At 40.8% G+C, this 16,357-nt stretch overlaps 1 protein-coding gene across 1 annotated transcript; it reads left to right on the top strand.

Annotated features, from left to right (window-relative positions):
• Positions 1-1,118: 1,118 nt before the first annotated feature.
• On the top strand, positions 1,119-14,719 carry zgc:63863 (uncharacterized protein LOC393372 homolog). The gene is made up of 10 exons (XM_041955111.1): positions 1,119-1,279; positions 2,085-2,139; positions 3,418-3,548; positions 3,651-3,731; positions 4,159-4,345; positions 4,497-4,598; positions 6,779-6,920; positions 7,725-7,909; positions 9,244-9,353; positions 10,516-14,719. The coding sequence occupies exons 1-10, from the start codon at positions 1,210-1,212 to the stop codon at positions 10,680-10,682; spliced, it is 1,230 nt and encodes a 409-aa protein (XP_041811045.1). The 5' UTR covers positions 1,119-1,209; the 3' UTR covers positions 10,683-14,719.
• The last annotated feature ends 1,638 nt before the right edge of the window (positions 14,720-16,357 follow it).

The following is a 16,357-nucleotide window of genomic DNA, read 5'->3' as shown; positions in this document are numbered from 1 at the left end:
GACAATTATGGTCCATGGCAAACCTACCCATTAGACCAATATACTTTTGCAGAATGTTTTTCCTCTAGAATTACGCCCAATTCAATTATTGTCTTCTTGCATTATGGACAAGAATTTCTGTCTTTATTTGAATTTGAAAGCTGTTATTAGGGTCAAGGCCAGAGCCAAGGGTTGGATTTGCCACTACAACCAAGTGTGACCTGAGAGGCATAACTCAGGGCACCAGGCGTCCCTGTGTACCGCGTCTGTGCTGAAGGCTATGTCCTAAAATGACCCTGTACAATTTACAACTGGTTTTGTTTATAGCGTCTGTACTGTAGGCTATGTCCTAAAACGACTCCCTACAAGACATTAATTAGTTTGCCGAAGCAAATTAGTGGCATTCAGAACATTGATTTCCCCTATTGTGTATGAACAAGATGGCCCTATAATTCAGTTCAGTCAATCCTGATAAGTTAAAAAACAAAATAAAACAAATGTATTAAATAATATTCTATAAATGTCGAAATTACATATACATATTTCTAGTCGTTATTTCAACTGGTGTTGTGGTTTTGTTTTGTTCTAAATGTTGCATTCTGCATGTGTAAATATCAGTGTAACTTTGTTTTCCCATTGTTGTAAATATACATTTTAGCATTTACACTCAGAAGCAAAAAAAGAACAAGACATCCACACAATACATACACTCCAAGGGCCACAGACACCGACTATTGCCGATTTTATCACATAGACATATTTTTATTAACTTATCATATTGCCCAGGATATTATTCTGTTTTCACCAACAGTTGTTATACAGCACGTTATTGTCGCCTTCTGGAAAAGATGAAAAAAATTGAATAAGTGATTGAATCACTGACCACATCTCAATCAAGCGAATGTTTTATTACATGAAATAAAACTAACAGGGCTGGCTAGCGCTGAAATAACGGAACTACAAAACTACAGTAAAGGCAGCTTGCGGTGCAACTTGATCGCAAGCCAATGGCATTCGTGCACGGTGTCACATGTCATTTCTGCCCAATTAGACCGTAGCTCCGTGGTCTCATGGTAGGTTGATCCTTTCAGGGACAGCTGTTGAGAGAAGCGTTCGCGCATATCCAAATATTGTCTGTGTTTTTACCCTTTTAGAGACATTTTTTAATTTTTTATTTTGCACATGGGACAACCCAAACGTCGTCTGTCGCTAGTCAGTTTTTAAAGGGGGATGAAAAGGCTCAAGAGGAAGAAACAAAACATAGGAGTTGGAGTGAATGGGAATGGATCTGTCTCAAGAGGTAACTTAACCGACAGATAGCTAGGTAGTGTTTAATAAACGTTACGCTACACTCGACAGAAATACAGACCAGTAACACAAGGCTAGTTATTCCATTAAAACAAGCCTGTATATCCAGTTGTATGTTATACGTGTAACCGACAGACGGACACCTGACGAGTCTGTGTGGCGAAATGCCAGTGAACTTAATACTATTAGCAGCCAGCGGACACAAAGTACACGGGAAGGCGAATCATGAGATGTCTGCTGTTTTCCTGACCTGTTTTCAGCCGCCGTTGGTCTGTTTGTTTACATTTTTGTCAAACTATTTATCTGACAGTAGTGCTTGCGTGGCAGCCTGTCAGCCAATTTGGAGAGCTGCAGCTGGTCGCCAGACAGGAAGGTGGACATGATTTTATTCACCGTAACAACAACAAAACTAAAACTGCCATCATCACTCAACGCTGGATTTGGATGAACCCTTTAAGCCATTCAAACACCCTATTTTGAAACTGATCCTAATTCACTGCATGGCACTTGAAATAACCATGGTTATATTTGTGACTCCTTATGATCAGTCATTGCAAGGAGATGGCTCTGTTTGCACAAAAGACACTAAGTAAGCTAAAAAGAGATTCAATAAGGAAATCAAATCTTTTCTTCATGGTTGAATTGTATGTCAGTTGTTTGTCCGAACCCTAAAAGCTGTGCCTTTGTATGTGTGGTTCATGATCTCAGCTCACATTTTTCTACCCCTGTCTCCCCCATCATTATCCTTTCCTCTCTCCTTTTTCTTTCTTATTTCTCCCTTACGCTGTCTTTTACAGAATCTGACTGTGGGAGGAAACAGAAGTTTGCTGAGATTCATCAGGCTTTGATCAGGTTAAAATTAATTATCACTTACAGATTGCTTGTTAAGGATTCTTACTCTTTCTTCTGCCCTGCATGGCATCCCGAAGGACATACTGATTTGTCCTGTTTTAAAGATATTTTCACTGTCCCTCTAGGGAGTTGGTCGCGTTCTGTCAAAACACCTTTTGGATTGTTGTTGTGTTCATTTAAAGCATTCCCCATCTGAAGCTGCAACACATGTGTTATCTTTCTGCTAATGGGGCCCTCTGATTTTTGATGAAGAATGGCTGAGAATCACTGAAGTACTAAGACATAGAATTTAACTATTATGTTCCAGTAACTACAATAGGGAAAAAACACCTGTTTTTAAACACCATAACACTGAGTGAACACGAGACACGGAGTGTTAAGGTTTCCTGTTTATGCCTGTATCTCTAGAAATCTAAAAAAGTTTGACAATTTTCCACTGTACAAAATGCAGCGGGCAATGGGATATGTTTTCCCATGTGGGAATGTCCCTCCTTCTGATGTTCGCTGTTCCGCGATTAGATCGTATGCATTTATCCACAGACACTGACCTTCATTCCTCTGTACTAAGCTAATTTCACACATGAAGATTGCTCTCATGTGCCCAGAGGAATAGTGTCGCGAGGATCATGAAGACATTAGTGTCAGGAGGCATGTGGGACGTGATGAGGAAATAGCACTGCATGAAAACTCGTGCAGAATGGCGCGGGCTGGTTTTGTGAATTCACGTTTAATTGCACATGAGCAAAACAACAGATTTCTTTGTCCATTCATCTTTGACATGTGGACACAAAACATGCTGCCACAGTGTCAGTCAGGCAGTCAAGGAGTGGACAAAACAATTGACAGACAAATGGAACTTTACCATTGATTGAGATTGTTTTGTCGCTCTTTCTATGTCGCTCTATTTAGTTAATCTTAAAATCTTGAATGTGGATAATCTAATTGTCTTGTCAGCCAAATTTTGAGATAACTGTGCTGCAGTGCACAACCATCTGTTTTAACTTCTAATTCAGTGTCATACCATGCTTTTAAGAACTTTTTTTATGCACATACTGTATGTAACATTACTACACAAGAATCCACAAAATGTCACTTTTTTTCCTGCGTTCATGTATAAAGGACGCAGCTGATATTTTTTAAAGCCATCAGCCTAATTTCACTTGTTTTGAGAAAATAGTTTTTAATACTGGTTAACACAGATTTTTTTGCTTCATGAGGAGATTTTTAAGTAGTGCATCACACTGAACACTGTCCAATTCTTACATTTTGAACGTGCAGTGATCCAGTGGACATTGAGACCCTGAGGAGAGCTGCAGCCAGTAAGGGAGGACTGCTCACTGATGAGCTGAGGAGGAAAGTCTGGCCTAAACTGCTGAACATTAATGTGTACGAGCTACCACATAAACCTGGTTAGTTATTGATTGATATTAATGTTAACTGGTTTGATGTATAGTGCATCATACTCCATCATAGTAACAACAATAATATTAACAAAGTGTCTTCTGTTGTAGGTCGAGATGTGAGGAAGAACCACAAGGACTACAACCAGGTAGTCCTAGATGTCAGGAGGTCCATGAAGCGGTTCCCTAAAGGTATGAATGTGTGTGTGTAGTGTGTGTGTTATCTCTAAAGATAGCAGCAGAGCTCAGGATGCCATTTATCAAACTGTACCTACGCACTTAAAGCAACATGCGGATATCTGTCGAGGCTTAATAATTAATGAACTGAGTAAAAGCTGCACCAGGGAAGATTCTTATGTCACAAAACACCTGTGTTGTCCAGCAAAATCACAAATTTAGTTAAACAAAGTGAATCTTATCTAACTGTGAGGCCATGAGTTCAGTCCCAGGTAATTGTGGTGTGACTAAACCTTTCTGCCAGGAAGAATCGGCAAATGAAAAATACTCAGAAAAACTCAATGCAGTATTTTATGTCATTATTTTATGTCAAAAGTTAGAATATTCCATGCTTAACATGACTGCATGTGGTTGAATGTGCCGATCCTTGGTTCTCCCTCAGGTATGCCTGCCACGGAGAGAGCTGTGCTTCAGGAGCAGCTCATTGACATCATACTGGTGGTTTTGAAACGCAACCCTCAGCTCCATTACTACCAAGGGTACCATGATGTGGCTGTCTCCCTGCTGCTGGTAGTTGGGGAGCGGATGGCCATCGCCATGCTGGAAACACTGTCCAATTACCACCTCAGGTTGTATTTGATAAATCCATTTATCTTGGCATTTTCATTTGCTTAACAGCACAACTTTTGCCTCACTTTAATGGATCCATATAACCAACTATATTCCAAATTATTGAGCAGTAATATTTATGAAACTTCTGTTCGTCTTCTCTGTCTGTAGGGATTTCATGGATCCTACCATGGACAGCACTAAACACATTTTGAACTACCTGATGCCTATATTGGAACAGGTTGACACAGAACTACATGACTTCATGATCAGGTACACATTCACACCACACACAGTTTTCAAATGTGCTGTTGCTGCCCAGTGGATGCTAGCATTTATGTCTCATCCCTTAAAGCAAAAAAATAAATAAATCCACGACCACTTGTGCCGTTGCACAGATAGAGCAGAGACAGACTTCCAATTTTTGATGACATCGAACTCTTGTTCCTCCCGAATTTCAATGTACTCATCGTGAGACCCTTTGGACTTAATGTAGTGTACATGTCAACCACTAGAGGGCATCAAAGTGTTGATTTTCACCTGTGAGCTTCAGCGGGAGACAAAGAGTGAAATGTTTTGTTTTTGAAGTGAAAATGCATCAGAAGTGGTCTCATTGGGGAGTTCTCGTGTCAGATGGTCCAACAGCTGTTTCGGAAGCTCTTCTGTCCCACCAAGGTGTGCGCCACATTCACCTTTATTTGTGAGATGTAATTAGCCAAGAAATGATTCATGAGCTTTTTGCAGTTTATTGAAACAACAACAACAAAAAACACATTTTAAGATACAACCAGCTACTGCAGGTTAATGTTTGGGTGTATAGTTAGGACCGGGAATTGTCCTCAAAGGTATTTTAGTGTGTGTGTGCGTGCCTGTGTGTGTGCGTGTGCCTGTGTGTGTGCGTGGCTGCGTCTACAGTACCTCTGCTGTCTTGTTGCCTGTTCATAATTGATGCTGTGCTGGCAACCTCCATGTTTGCAAATTACCCGTCTACTCACACACAAGCTCACACAAACAAAAAAAGCACCGAAAAAAACAGACATTGCACTTGCAGAAAAGCGTCAGGATAAACAACACCCTGCTTCAAAGTTAGGAACGCTGTTTTTTTGCGAGCACTTCCACTTCCTCTAACCTTCCTTCTCATCTCTGCCTCCTTTCTTCTTTCCCTTCTCTCCTGCTCCCTCTTTTGTCTTGTTCCTTTATTTTCCCTCTCTCTCACCTCATTCGATCTCTTTTATGTCCCTCTCATCACACATCGTGCTCCCTGCCCTTTGCTCCCTTTCTCTACCCCTCCACTCATCCATCACTCCCGCTGGCTTCTTTTCACTTGTCTCTCCCTTCCGCTTGTACCCATCCTTCTTCCTTCATGAATGTTCCTATCCAATATTTATCAACAACCTCTAAGAGTATCCAATTTGCTTGAGTCAAAAATAACTTCATATTTATGTCTGCATACAAGACAGAGAAAGACAGAGAAGAGCACTGGAGGGTTATAAACAGTATGTGAAGGTAAAACATATTTTTCCTAAGAAACTGATGAATTTATGAGAAAATCGTGCAGCCCTAATGTTTCATGACCATTTGAGTAAGCCAAACTATTGAAGATCAGATCAGAGTCATCATGTATGATGTCTTCTGTGGCTCTGTAATGTCATTGGGGTTATCTGAGGCTTATCTCGGAGACTACACATTTTTATGGCAAAGCTTGCGTTGCAAACCTTTTTAAAGATGTAGGTGTTTCTCAGGCAGGGTCTAACCAAAACACACAATCAAGAGGAATCGTTGCATCCAGCAAATGTCGAGCCTGAATCACGCTAGGGATTAAAAATCTGTGTATCTCAGCTTCTGCTTTGACCGTTATTTTTATCTTCTGTCCCTCGTGAGTACTCTAACTTCACTGAAGTGTTTTTTTTGGGGGTTAATGTTCGCCGGATCATACCAGTCCATTTTTCACATTTGTATTCCACTGGCTAAAAATTGCTTAAATTTAACAGTGCTGCACACCACTTGGCGTACCATTAGTTTTCAAAATGATTTCCTGCCTTCCAGCCACTGGTTTTCATTCGTTTTGATACAGTATGAAAATCAACTTGGAGAGACTTGCTCTTTGTGATGGATTGTGATGTGAAATGAACTGAAACCACAAGCTGCCTGGAAGATAGAAAAACAGTATAATCCCCCCATATATACTCAGATTATTCCTGCTAGAAATTTTATTTGTGATATTATAATTTTATTTTTGTAAATTCTGCTCTTGTACATGCTTTGTGTTATTTATTTTGATGTGAGTCTGTAACTTTCTGATGCTTATCTTGGCCAGGACACTCTTGAGAAATAGATAATCTCAGGCTTTCCTGGTTAAATTAAAAGAAAAAAGAAAACTTTAAAAGCATGTCAGACAGTCCTTGTTTGTGGCCTGTGCGCTCATCTGTTTGTTTACATGTGTTTTCTTTTAGAGCGGAGGTGGGAACCATCTTTGCGCTGTCCTGGCTCATCACCTGGTTCGGCCATGTGCTGTCAGAGTTCAAACACACCCTGAGACTCTACGACTTCTTCCTGGCCTCACACCCACTGATGCCCATCTACCTCGCCGCTACGGTAAGAAGCCAACAGGAAATGGACAAGAGGCAGTGACTTTGTTTTGTCAGTAATCCGGGACGCTCCGACATGAACGCACACTCATATACTCATGCACACAGTGAAGCGAAGTGCTGTGAAGTCACTGGACTAGTTAATTAGATACCTCTTAATGAACAGATGAGAGAGGGAGTGAGTGAAAGAGGGGTACAGAGAAAAGGAGGGACAGAGGGAGAGATAAAAGGGGAAGGAGAGGGAAAGGGATGAGGACTGCATGAGGAAACAGAATGACAAGACTAAAGGAGAGAGAAACAGATTACAAAGGGGGAGCATTTTTAGATTTGTGGCTTTTTTCACTTGTTCCTCTCTGAAATTTGTTCCTCTGGATACTCACACTAACTGTTTACTGCTGGAGCCTGTGTGTGTATGTGCATGTATCCTTCTGTTTATATGAGTGTGAAGAGGCCTTTTTTTTAAACTGAAGGGTTTATTTTTTCATGTTGATTAGTCTGTACGATTGTGCACATTTTGCTTGTGTGTGTGTGTGTGTGCGCGTATGCGCGCAACAGAAGGAGAGTTCTGTTTGAAGTGTTTGAAGCAACAAAGCAGAATGTAGTTCATGTTTCCTCCAAGGCTGAGTACAGCGCACAGCATGGGGTGGGGGTTTAACTCTTCATCTGCCTGTTTCACTGCTAAGCAATCATTCTCACTCTGCCTCACTAGTATCACTGAAACTACAGACTGTACAGTATGTGTTTACTCACAGGTTACTCCCAGTGCACAGCCTCAGGTGTTTCAACTTTAACCCCTCCTCTCCTCCATCAGATTGTGTTGCACAGAGAGAAGGAGGTGAAGCAGACGGAGTGTGACATGGCCATGGTCCACCACCTCCTCTCCCGCATCCCCCAGGATCTTCCGTACGAACTTCTGATTGGCCAGGCGCAGGACCTGTTCGACCAGTACCCTCCATCTCTACTGGCCAAGCGGGCCGCACTGCAGTCACGCAAGAGGTGAGGGCACAACAGCAGAAACGACAAAAGGGTTAATAATGAAAATAATGTTAATGCTGTTAAATCAAAACAAGACACAACAGAGATTGGTGCTCATTGGAGGCTTAAAAATCAGTTTACTCAGTGGGTTTAAATTAGTGCATGCATTCACATCAGCTGAATGAGGTGTCATGCAGGGTCATACTTCAGTCGTAATCATAATTATGAACTCTGAAACCTTTATGTTTTTCCTATATAAATCGAAGGTCTGAGGATAGAATGTGTAAAGCACACTGTGTTGTTTAAATGAAATGTACCTGTTGCTTTGTGATTCATATCAAACTGCTCAAGCAGGTTGGCAAAACATGAAAGCACAATAGCAGTAGTTGTGACATCAAACTGTTGTCCATCAGGCTGCAAATAATGATTATTTTCACTATTTTAATCAGTAAGTGATTTTTTTTTTAATGTATCAATAAGTTAATTAGTCTACAAAATTTGACAAAATTGTAAAAACTGCCCATCACAACTTCCTGTATATTATCTTCAAGTTACATGATCAGACAAATTCTGCAAGTGTTCACATTTAAGAAGCTGGAAACAATGAATGAATGGCACGTTTTGCTTAATATGTGACTTAAAGGATTAATCAGTTCTGAAAATTGATGTCTGTCAGTGTTCTGTCAATCAATTAATCAATCACTTTACTAATTCCTCCTGCATCTTCACTTTTTGTGCTGAGTAATTTCATGAAAGCACACAACACTCATCCAAAAGTTCTCAGGTGGTTCATAACGATTGTAGGTGGTGTGCTGTAATTCCCTCAGTAACCAACAGGGGATGCTCTAAAAACACATCCAGACTCAGTGATGCAGCTGACACACAGGCTTTCTACTGTGTGTCCCCAAAAATGATGGAAACCAGACTGCATGTGTGTGTGTAGCCATGTATGTGACCATTTTTCCACATTTTTTATTATTGAGGAAGAAAAATTAGATACATGACTTCACTTCCTCTGTATCCAAAGCCTCTCCATCAGTCTCTTTGTCAGTGTCCTTCAATCTGACTTATGGACATCGTTCAGGAGAGGAAGTGACATCATTGACAGGAAGCCTTGACTGACTGATAATGACAGATACTCATGTCCCATGATGCATTACTCCCATATCTTCCAATATAGAGGTGCTCCTGAGTTGGCAGATCTGGCAAACTATCTCTCACTTTTCTTTCACCTGTCTTTTCCCATCAGCTTATCCCTGGTGTCCACCCTTCACCGTACACCTGACTGTTCTCCATCACTGACTAACCCTCCCTTCCTGGTTCCATCCTTCTCTTCCTCTGTATTCTTTCCCTAGTCTGTCCATCAGCACCTTCCAGGCATTTCAGCTCTCCACCCTCCACCAGAGGCCTGACTCCGTTCTCCAACGCCTCACCAAGGCCCCGGGCTCCAGCACCTCCAGACACGGTAAAAATAATCTCATTACTTACTTCTCTGAAGAACAACTCCTCATATATAGTCAATACAGTTGGGGAAAAATGACTATTGTCTGTGATAAGAACAAACATCAACCTGACCATCAAAATCGTTTGATGGATCCGCAGAACATAACTCTTCAAAACAAGGCAATAATAAATATGTCATCCCCCACAAACGTTGCTCCGCTTTGGGCCAATCAATAACAAGTAAACAAATGATGTAGAACCCCCATCAGACCAATCAAGTGCAAATTTAAATATGCCAGAACAGAACAAAGAGAAGCTTTATTCCCGTAGGTTTTGAGTAAATCTGATCAGTGGTGTCTGACATATTGTCTGTGATGTACAGGCAATCAAAAATATGCTGTAACATTCCCCTCAGGGCAGACAGTGCAATATTAAAATTGATGAACATCACGGCATGTAGTTTCATCAAAATTCAATTAGCACATAATGGACAGACAGAGGGCCGATCCATAGCAGCCCCTGATTTCGCTGTGGCAGACAGTGAGTGGGAGTCAGTCCAAATGTCTAAAAGCCAAACAAGTGATGAATATTGGCTGTAAATTATAGGATTAGTTGTAATCCTTCATATATACATTTGAATACCTCTCAGTATATCTAACTACAATTCAGCTGTAACACAAATGTTGGCCTCTATGACCATAAAGTTGTAACAACAGTTCAACAAAAACTGAACATCATAGCCCTCAGGCAGGTATTTATTACAGGGGTTGTATCAGACTGCATTAGTTTTGCTCAGTGTACCTAATAGACTGATTAAACTTTAAGTGGAGTTTATAACTATTTTATGTGTGTGTGTGTGTGTGTGTGTGTGTCTATATATATATATATATATATATATATATATATATATATAAAGAACTAGTTAATTAATGTGAGAGTACTGCTTCGCAAGGATCATGGAGCAGGATTGGTTGTTTAATACTTTGACCCCTCCTTGGCTCTGCTCCTCGTGTTTTGACATCCCTTGACCCCTTTTTTATTTTCAATCTCAGTAACAAAATGCAGCTTGATCCTCCTCTGATTCAGCTTCCAGCATTTTGAATCCTCCCGCCCTCTCCATGTCTCTGCTCCTCACATTATGACCCCTCCTCCTTGTTCTGTGCTCGCATCCTCTCGACGCTCAGGCCTGGAAGCGGCTTTGCCCCGGGACCGAGGCCAGCTGTGGGGGAAGGGGAACAGGATGGTGAAGATGGCAGTGTGGGGGCTGTCGGCTACGCTCGGGGCGGCTGTGTTCGCTGTGGCTCAGACGGCCATGGACTGGGGACCTGAGGTGTTACTACAACTGTTCTGATGTGGCAGCAGGGATTTTGACTGTTCGGCGTACACACTGACACATGGTGACAGCAGACACACATCTGCTCTTCAGATGGATTAACTATAACCACACATACAATACATACATAAACAAAGATGTTGAAGACTTGAAGCTCATCTCTCCTGCTGAGAGGGAGCATTGGAGAACAGCAGGAGGAGGTCAGTTATCTTGGTGCCAAACAGGTTGTTGCTACTCAACCACAATGAACATATGTTCGCCACTAGCCAGCCTCAGGATGTGTGTGCATGTGTGTGTGTGGCGTATGTGTGTTGTATGTTTCGGAGCATCCCAGGCTTCATGCCACATGTGAACATGGATGGTTAACTGAACGGGCTTACTGTCGTTTGACTGACTTTTCAAAAACAAAGCTTGGGGCCCTGGACCACAGCCTCTGTGTGAAGAGACAGGTAGATATTTCTTTTTGAAAAGTCAATCAGATGACCCCAAAGAGATGCAAAACAACCATTAAGAGACGCAAAATGATGACAAAACACACAAAGAGACACAGACTGACCATAAAGAGGCACAAAATGACTACAAAGGTCACAAAACATCCGGAGAAGGATACAAAATGACCACAAAACACATGAAATGACTACAAGGAGACACAACATGACCATAAAGAAAAGCGAAATGACCACAAAATGACCATAAAGACACATAAAATGACTACAAGGAGACGCAAAACAACTACTAAGAGAAACAACGCTCGGGGCCTGAGCCTCTGCGTGATGACTGGTAAAATTTCTCTTTGCAAAGTCAATTAGACAAAGACGCAAAATTATGAAAAACACACAAAGAGATGTAAAATGACAGCCAAGGTCACAAAACAACCACAAAGGGGCACAAATGGCCAGAGAGAAATACAAAACAACCACAAAAAGACACAGATCAACCACAAAGACACAAAATGACTACAGATACTCAAAAGAACCACAAAAGAGACACTAAACAATTTCAAAGGGCTGCAAAGTGACGACATAACGGTGCAAAATGACTACAAAGGGAGACAAAATCACCTAAAAGACACACAAAACAACCACAAAAGCTAAAAAACAACCACAGACTGACACGAAACAACCACAGGGAGATGCAAAATAACCACCAAAATAGCCAAGAGACACAAAGTGACTACAAAGAGACATGAACCTACAACGTGTACTTGTTTCGTGTCTCTTGGAGTCTGGGGCGCTGTACAGGGGGTGGGGGCTCTTACATGTTTGTGCCCACTGTCTCATAATCCATCCATGCATGTGAGACACTGTGCTTCTTCAGGCTGCTGCTGACGCATCGTCATTGGTGTAACGTTTCACATACGTCTCTGTGTGTTTCCTGTCAGCTGGTTATTTTGCTGATAACTGTTTCAGGCCGTCATGCTCGTTTCGTTGCATTTCTCGTGACGGTGGATTTTAATGCGCTCGTTGGATCAGCGGCTATATCTGAGAGCCAAAAGTGCCCGTAGCCAGCGATGATGACACATGAATACAAATTATTAAAGAGCGGTGTTTTCTGCTGAAAGCTTCCAGTTATGAGCAAAGAAGCAGAGTGGGAGAGAAGTGGGGAAGATGGAGGGAGAGATTTAGCCTGCAAGCCACTGGTATTAATTGCTTTACTCCGAGTGGCAGCGAGGTACATTTACAGTAACTTGAGTTTTGCACACAAGGAAAGCTTTTGCCACCCCAAAATGTGACCCTCACACACGGCAGCAGGCAGCACTCAGTGCATGCAGCGGGCCGTTTGCAGATGCATTTTGCAGAAGGTATTGAAATCCAGGTTTTTTTAATATGTTATATTTATATTTTCTGGAGCAGTTTTCTGTCTGTTGTTGCCACCACTGCTGAATGAATATGAGGAAGACACCAGTACTTTTACATCCTTAAAATATTTAGTAGGTTTGCGCCAACATCCACCCTGAACAGCCGTCAACAGGCCTGCAGTACATGTACTCAGTTCTTCTTTAACATCATATTTCTCTTCAGCATTTTTTTCTGTAAATTCACTTTAAAATAGGATTTTAACTCTAAGGACTGATTATTTTGACATAAGTCAATATAATGATAGTGGAAGAAGTGAACTCCCTACAAACTGTTTCCACCTGAGCTACGTACACATGTACAGAAAATGGAGGTTCTCCAAACAGCAATGCAATGCATCATATTCTGACACATTTATCAGCTTTTACTAGCATGTAGCCACGCTGCTGCATATGTGAACACAACTTCACTGGAGCCACAACACCCTCCTCCCTCCTCTCCCCCACATCATCAGATCTGTAGTGAATGTGTCACATTTTTGCACAGCTGGATTTGACGTTTACGCTGTTGATTTCAGTTGTAATTCAACTTGCATGTGCTGTGTTGTGTACGAAAACACCGCAGTAAATCTGTTGTACAAATCTGCAGCTCTCCGTTAAGTCACATTTTACAGCCTCAGGGCAATCTAAGAATTGCAGGGCTGGTTAATCAAATGATCACTTCATTAAATAGTTAGTTGCAGGCGCTCTAGAGAAAATACAAATTGCTGGGATATTGATTGGTGATAATCAGACAGTCAATAAATCAATTAATGGCCTGTAACTCAGGTAGTCGACTGGCCTGCAAGCCAGTTAGGATTCAGACATGTGGTCAGCTGCTGCGTGTTCCCATTGTCAGTCATGCATTGTGTAAAACATCATGCGTGCGATGTGACTAAATGCATTGAATGTGTGTTTATGCTTGTGACTGTGTGTGTGTGTGTGTGTGAGAGAGAGATGGAAAATGATAGCTTTAATCACAGGTCAGTCCTTTTAATTTTTTATGCACCTTCTGTTTTTTATTTATTTTTTGTTTTGGAGTTCAAGGTGCATCAATATAAACTGTCAATAGTCTATTTATTTTAACAGCAACAATCTGATTGGCTATTTATTTAACGGTTAAACATTGAATTGGGTTGTATGAATGGATATTCCAAATGAACACGTGGGACAATGAAAATTATGGTTTGTAATTATCACTAGTTTGAGGGTAAAAGGTGATCCAGTAATTGTTTTTAATATGTAGTACTGTATCTGGTCAGGCATTATGAATTAGACTAGAAGTTAAAGGAACAGTTTGACATTTTTTGAAATAATTGCTTTCATGCTAAGAGTTGGTGATAGTTGCCACTCTCATGTCTGCACGGTAAATAAGAAGCTATCACCAGCAGCCGGTTAGCTTAGCTTAGCATGAAGGCTGAAAATGGGCAAACAGCTCATCTGGTTCTCTATAAATGTAGCAAAATCTGCCTCCCAGCTCTGAAGTTCACTAAGTTACACATATCTCTTTTTTTTTTGTTTTGGTTTTTAATCCCTCTAAAAACCAAAATGTAAAAAAACGACAAGTAGATTTAATGGGGGTTACTTGCAGGACTATTTCTTGGCCACGGTTCAATCACAGTTTGGTTGCTAGGCAACCGGCAGAGACTTTAGGAAGTTGCTGTGCTTGGTATGAATCAGTATGGATAAAGTGGTGTGAATCCTCTCATCTAACTCTTGGCAAGAAAGCAAACAAGTGTATGTTTAATTATTCTTTAAAAAGCGACTTTGCAAAGGAACTTTTACGGTCGTATGGCGCATGGTTAGCATTCATGTGCACCCTGCTCCCGTTACACAAACCGCTCATTCTGCAGTGACGTGACCTCTGTTATCACTGGCTGTACGTTTAAAGTGATTGTAATTGTGCCTGATTGGATACAGGCTATTGATGAAACTGTCTTAATTGATTTTCTGTCGGTTTTGCATGTAATCTATTTTGCTTATGCTTCATCAGCTGCTTAAGACATAAATATATAGGGAAATAGTCACTTGACCAGGGTCTGTGATCTTCAAACATAAGTGAAGGCGTAACTGTGCGGTTGTATTATTAGTGCCATGTGGACCTATACACACACACACACACACACACACAAACACAAGCACCCCTGCATGAAGAGAGTGGTGGTGGTGCCAGATCTTAATGAGGATTTAATTCGTGCCCCTGGCTGTTGGCGTGCTGAAGACGCTCTTCTTCTTGTCTTTTTTTTTTTTTTTTTTTCTCTCACACTCACACTCAAACACCTACACCAACACCTGCACTGGTCTCAGGCTGGCAGAGGCCTTAGATGAAAAATGATTGAAGCGTGTTACTTTGTTTGAATGAAACCAACCAAGATGTAAAAGAAAGAAGATTGATGCCGGGGGATGTCGATCACACGTCTGAAGTTCACTCAGAACATCTTTTTTTTAATGAAAAACCCAATGCAAAGACAATAGAGGATACATGAATTCTTTTGATGGAAGTACACTGATTTCATTAATTAGCTCTGTTGATTGTAATTTAAATATTTCACATTTTCTCAATGCTTTTTAGCTGCATTTTATTATCTTTTTGCTCACTCGATATCAGGTCACATCTGCAAAGATTCTGGAGCTATTTTGCACTCCACCTACTATCCATTCTGTTTAGTCTGTTTGCCAAATGAACAAGCAAAATCCCAAAGATGATTCATTCCAAGAAGTTTTAATAATTTGACCAGATCGGATCAGTGTTTATGTTGATTATGAAACAAGTGATGCATCTTTTGAGACACAGACATTGGAAACAAATCCTCATTTTGCTGCTGGTGAATGAAAATCAGCAATTAAAAAAATCTGATCAATAAGAAATAGAAAAAATAAAACAACCTACTCATTGGGTTTAATTTAAATTGGAAAAAAAACCCCACACACTTCCTGTTAATCAAATTAACTTATATTTCATGCCAAATGATGAATTCACTGTGGTGTGATGAAGGGCCTGAGTTTGAACTCCCTGTGAGCTCATGTTGAGTCTCTCTGACTCCTCTGTCCTCCCCTCAGGTCCACAAATCTCCAAAAAGACTTAAACACAGCAAATGCTTTTACAGATAACGATGTGAGCCCTGTATATGCGATCACTGTGGGCATTTTAATGCATGTTTCTCATCCAAAAATTTGGCACAAACTGTATCTTCAAACATATCAGATTCTTTGCACCTTGTACTGTACTGTGGTCGTACTGAGGAATGTCTGACAGACATGAGGCTGTTTTGTCTGTGAAGTAAAACAATGAATAAATGAAGAAAACAGTTGCTGTTCACTTTCTAGTTTTCTCTTGAGCCGCTGATCATTTTTTTGAAGACTTTGACAGTTTTGATTACTTGGATTAGCCGAATGTTTTCATTTTATAAGATTTCCCAACTCTTGCTTTGCTTGTGAGCACACCCAAACACACGTTTGCACACAGTTCTATCTGATCAGCTGATTATTCACCTGGTTGCATACACTGCTTGATTGCAGCTTCTCAAAAGTGATGATTCTTGCCTTCTCTTAGTCTTCGATCATCGTAAACGGAAAGTCTCCCTCCACTCAAAAACGAGTTTTTCTTCTTGTTCCTACAGTTGAATGTTTTGAGCTTCACTGTGTGGAAGATGTATGTGCAGAGTTTGACTCGAGAAAGCTGTTTTCACATTTCACCTGCTGAGAGTGGAAAGGAGGGAGAAAGAGAAGATGTAATTTTAAGGATTATAACAAGATAGAGTATTTTTTTGTGAGAAGAACATATCAGAAACACATTAAAATAGTGTTTTATATACATCTTAAAATGTCTGAGGGGGATCTTGAACATCTTTGGGTGGAC

This window comes from Chelmon rostratus, chromosome 16 (assembly GCF_017976325.1).
Source record: "Chelmon rostratus isolate fCheRos1 chromosome 16, fCheRos1.pri, whole genome shotgun sequence".
NCBI classification, from domain to species: Eukaryota; Metazoa; Chordata; class Actinopteri; order Chaetodontiformes; family Chaetodontidae; genus Chelmon; species Chelmon rostratus.
Note: the sequence above shows the minus strand (reverse complement) of the source record. Positions and strands in the feature narration are given on the sequence as shown.

Coding starts and splice junctions, on each gene's coding strand:
- zgc:63863 (XM_041955111.1), top strand. CDS start 1,210: ATGAAAAGGCTCAAGAGGAAGAAACAAAACATAGGAGTTGGAGTGAAT. Junction 2,140..3,417: donor ATTCATCAGGCTTTGATCAG/GTTAAAATTAAT, acceptor TTGAACGTGCAG/TGATCCAGTGGACATTGAGA. Junction 7,910..9,243: donor GCACTGCAGTCACGCAAGAG/GTGAGGGCACAA, acceptor TTCTTTCCCTAG/TCTGTCCATCAGCACCTTCC.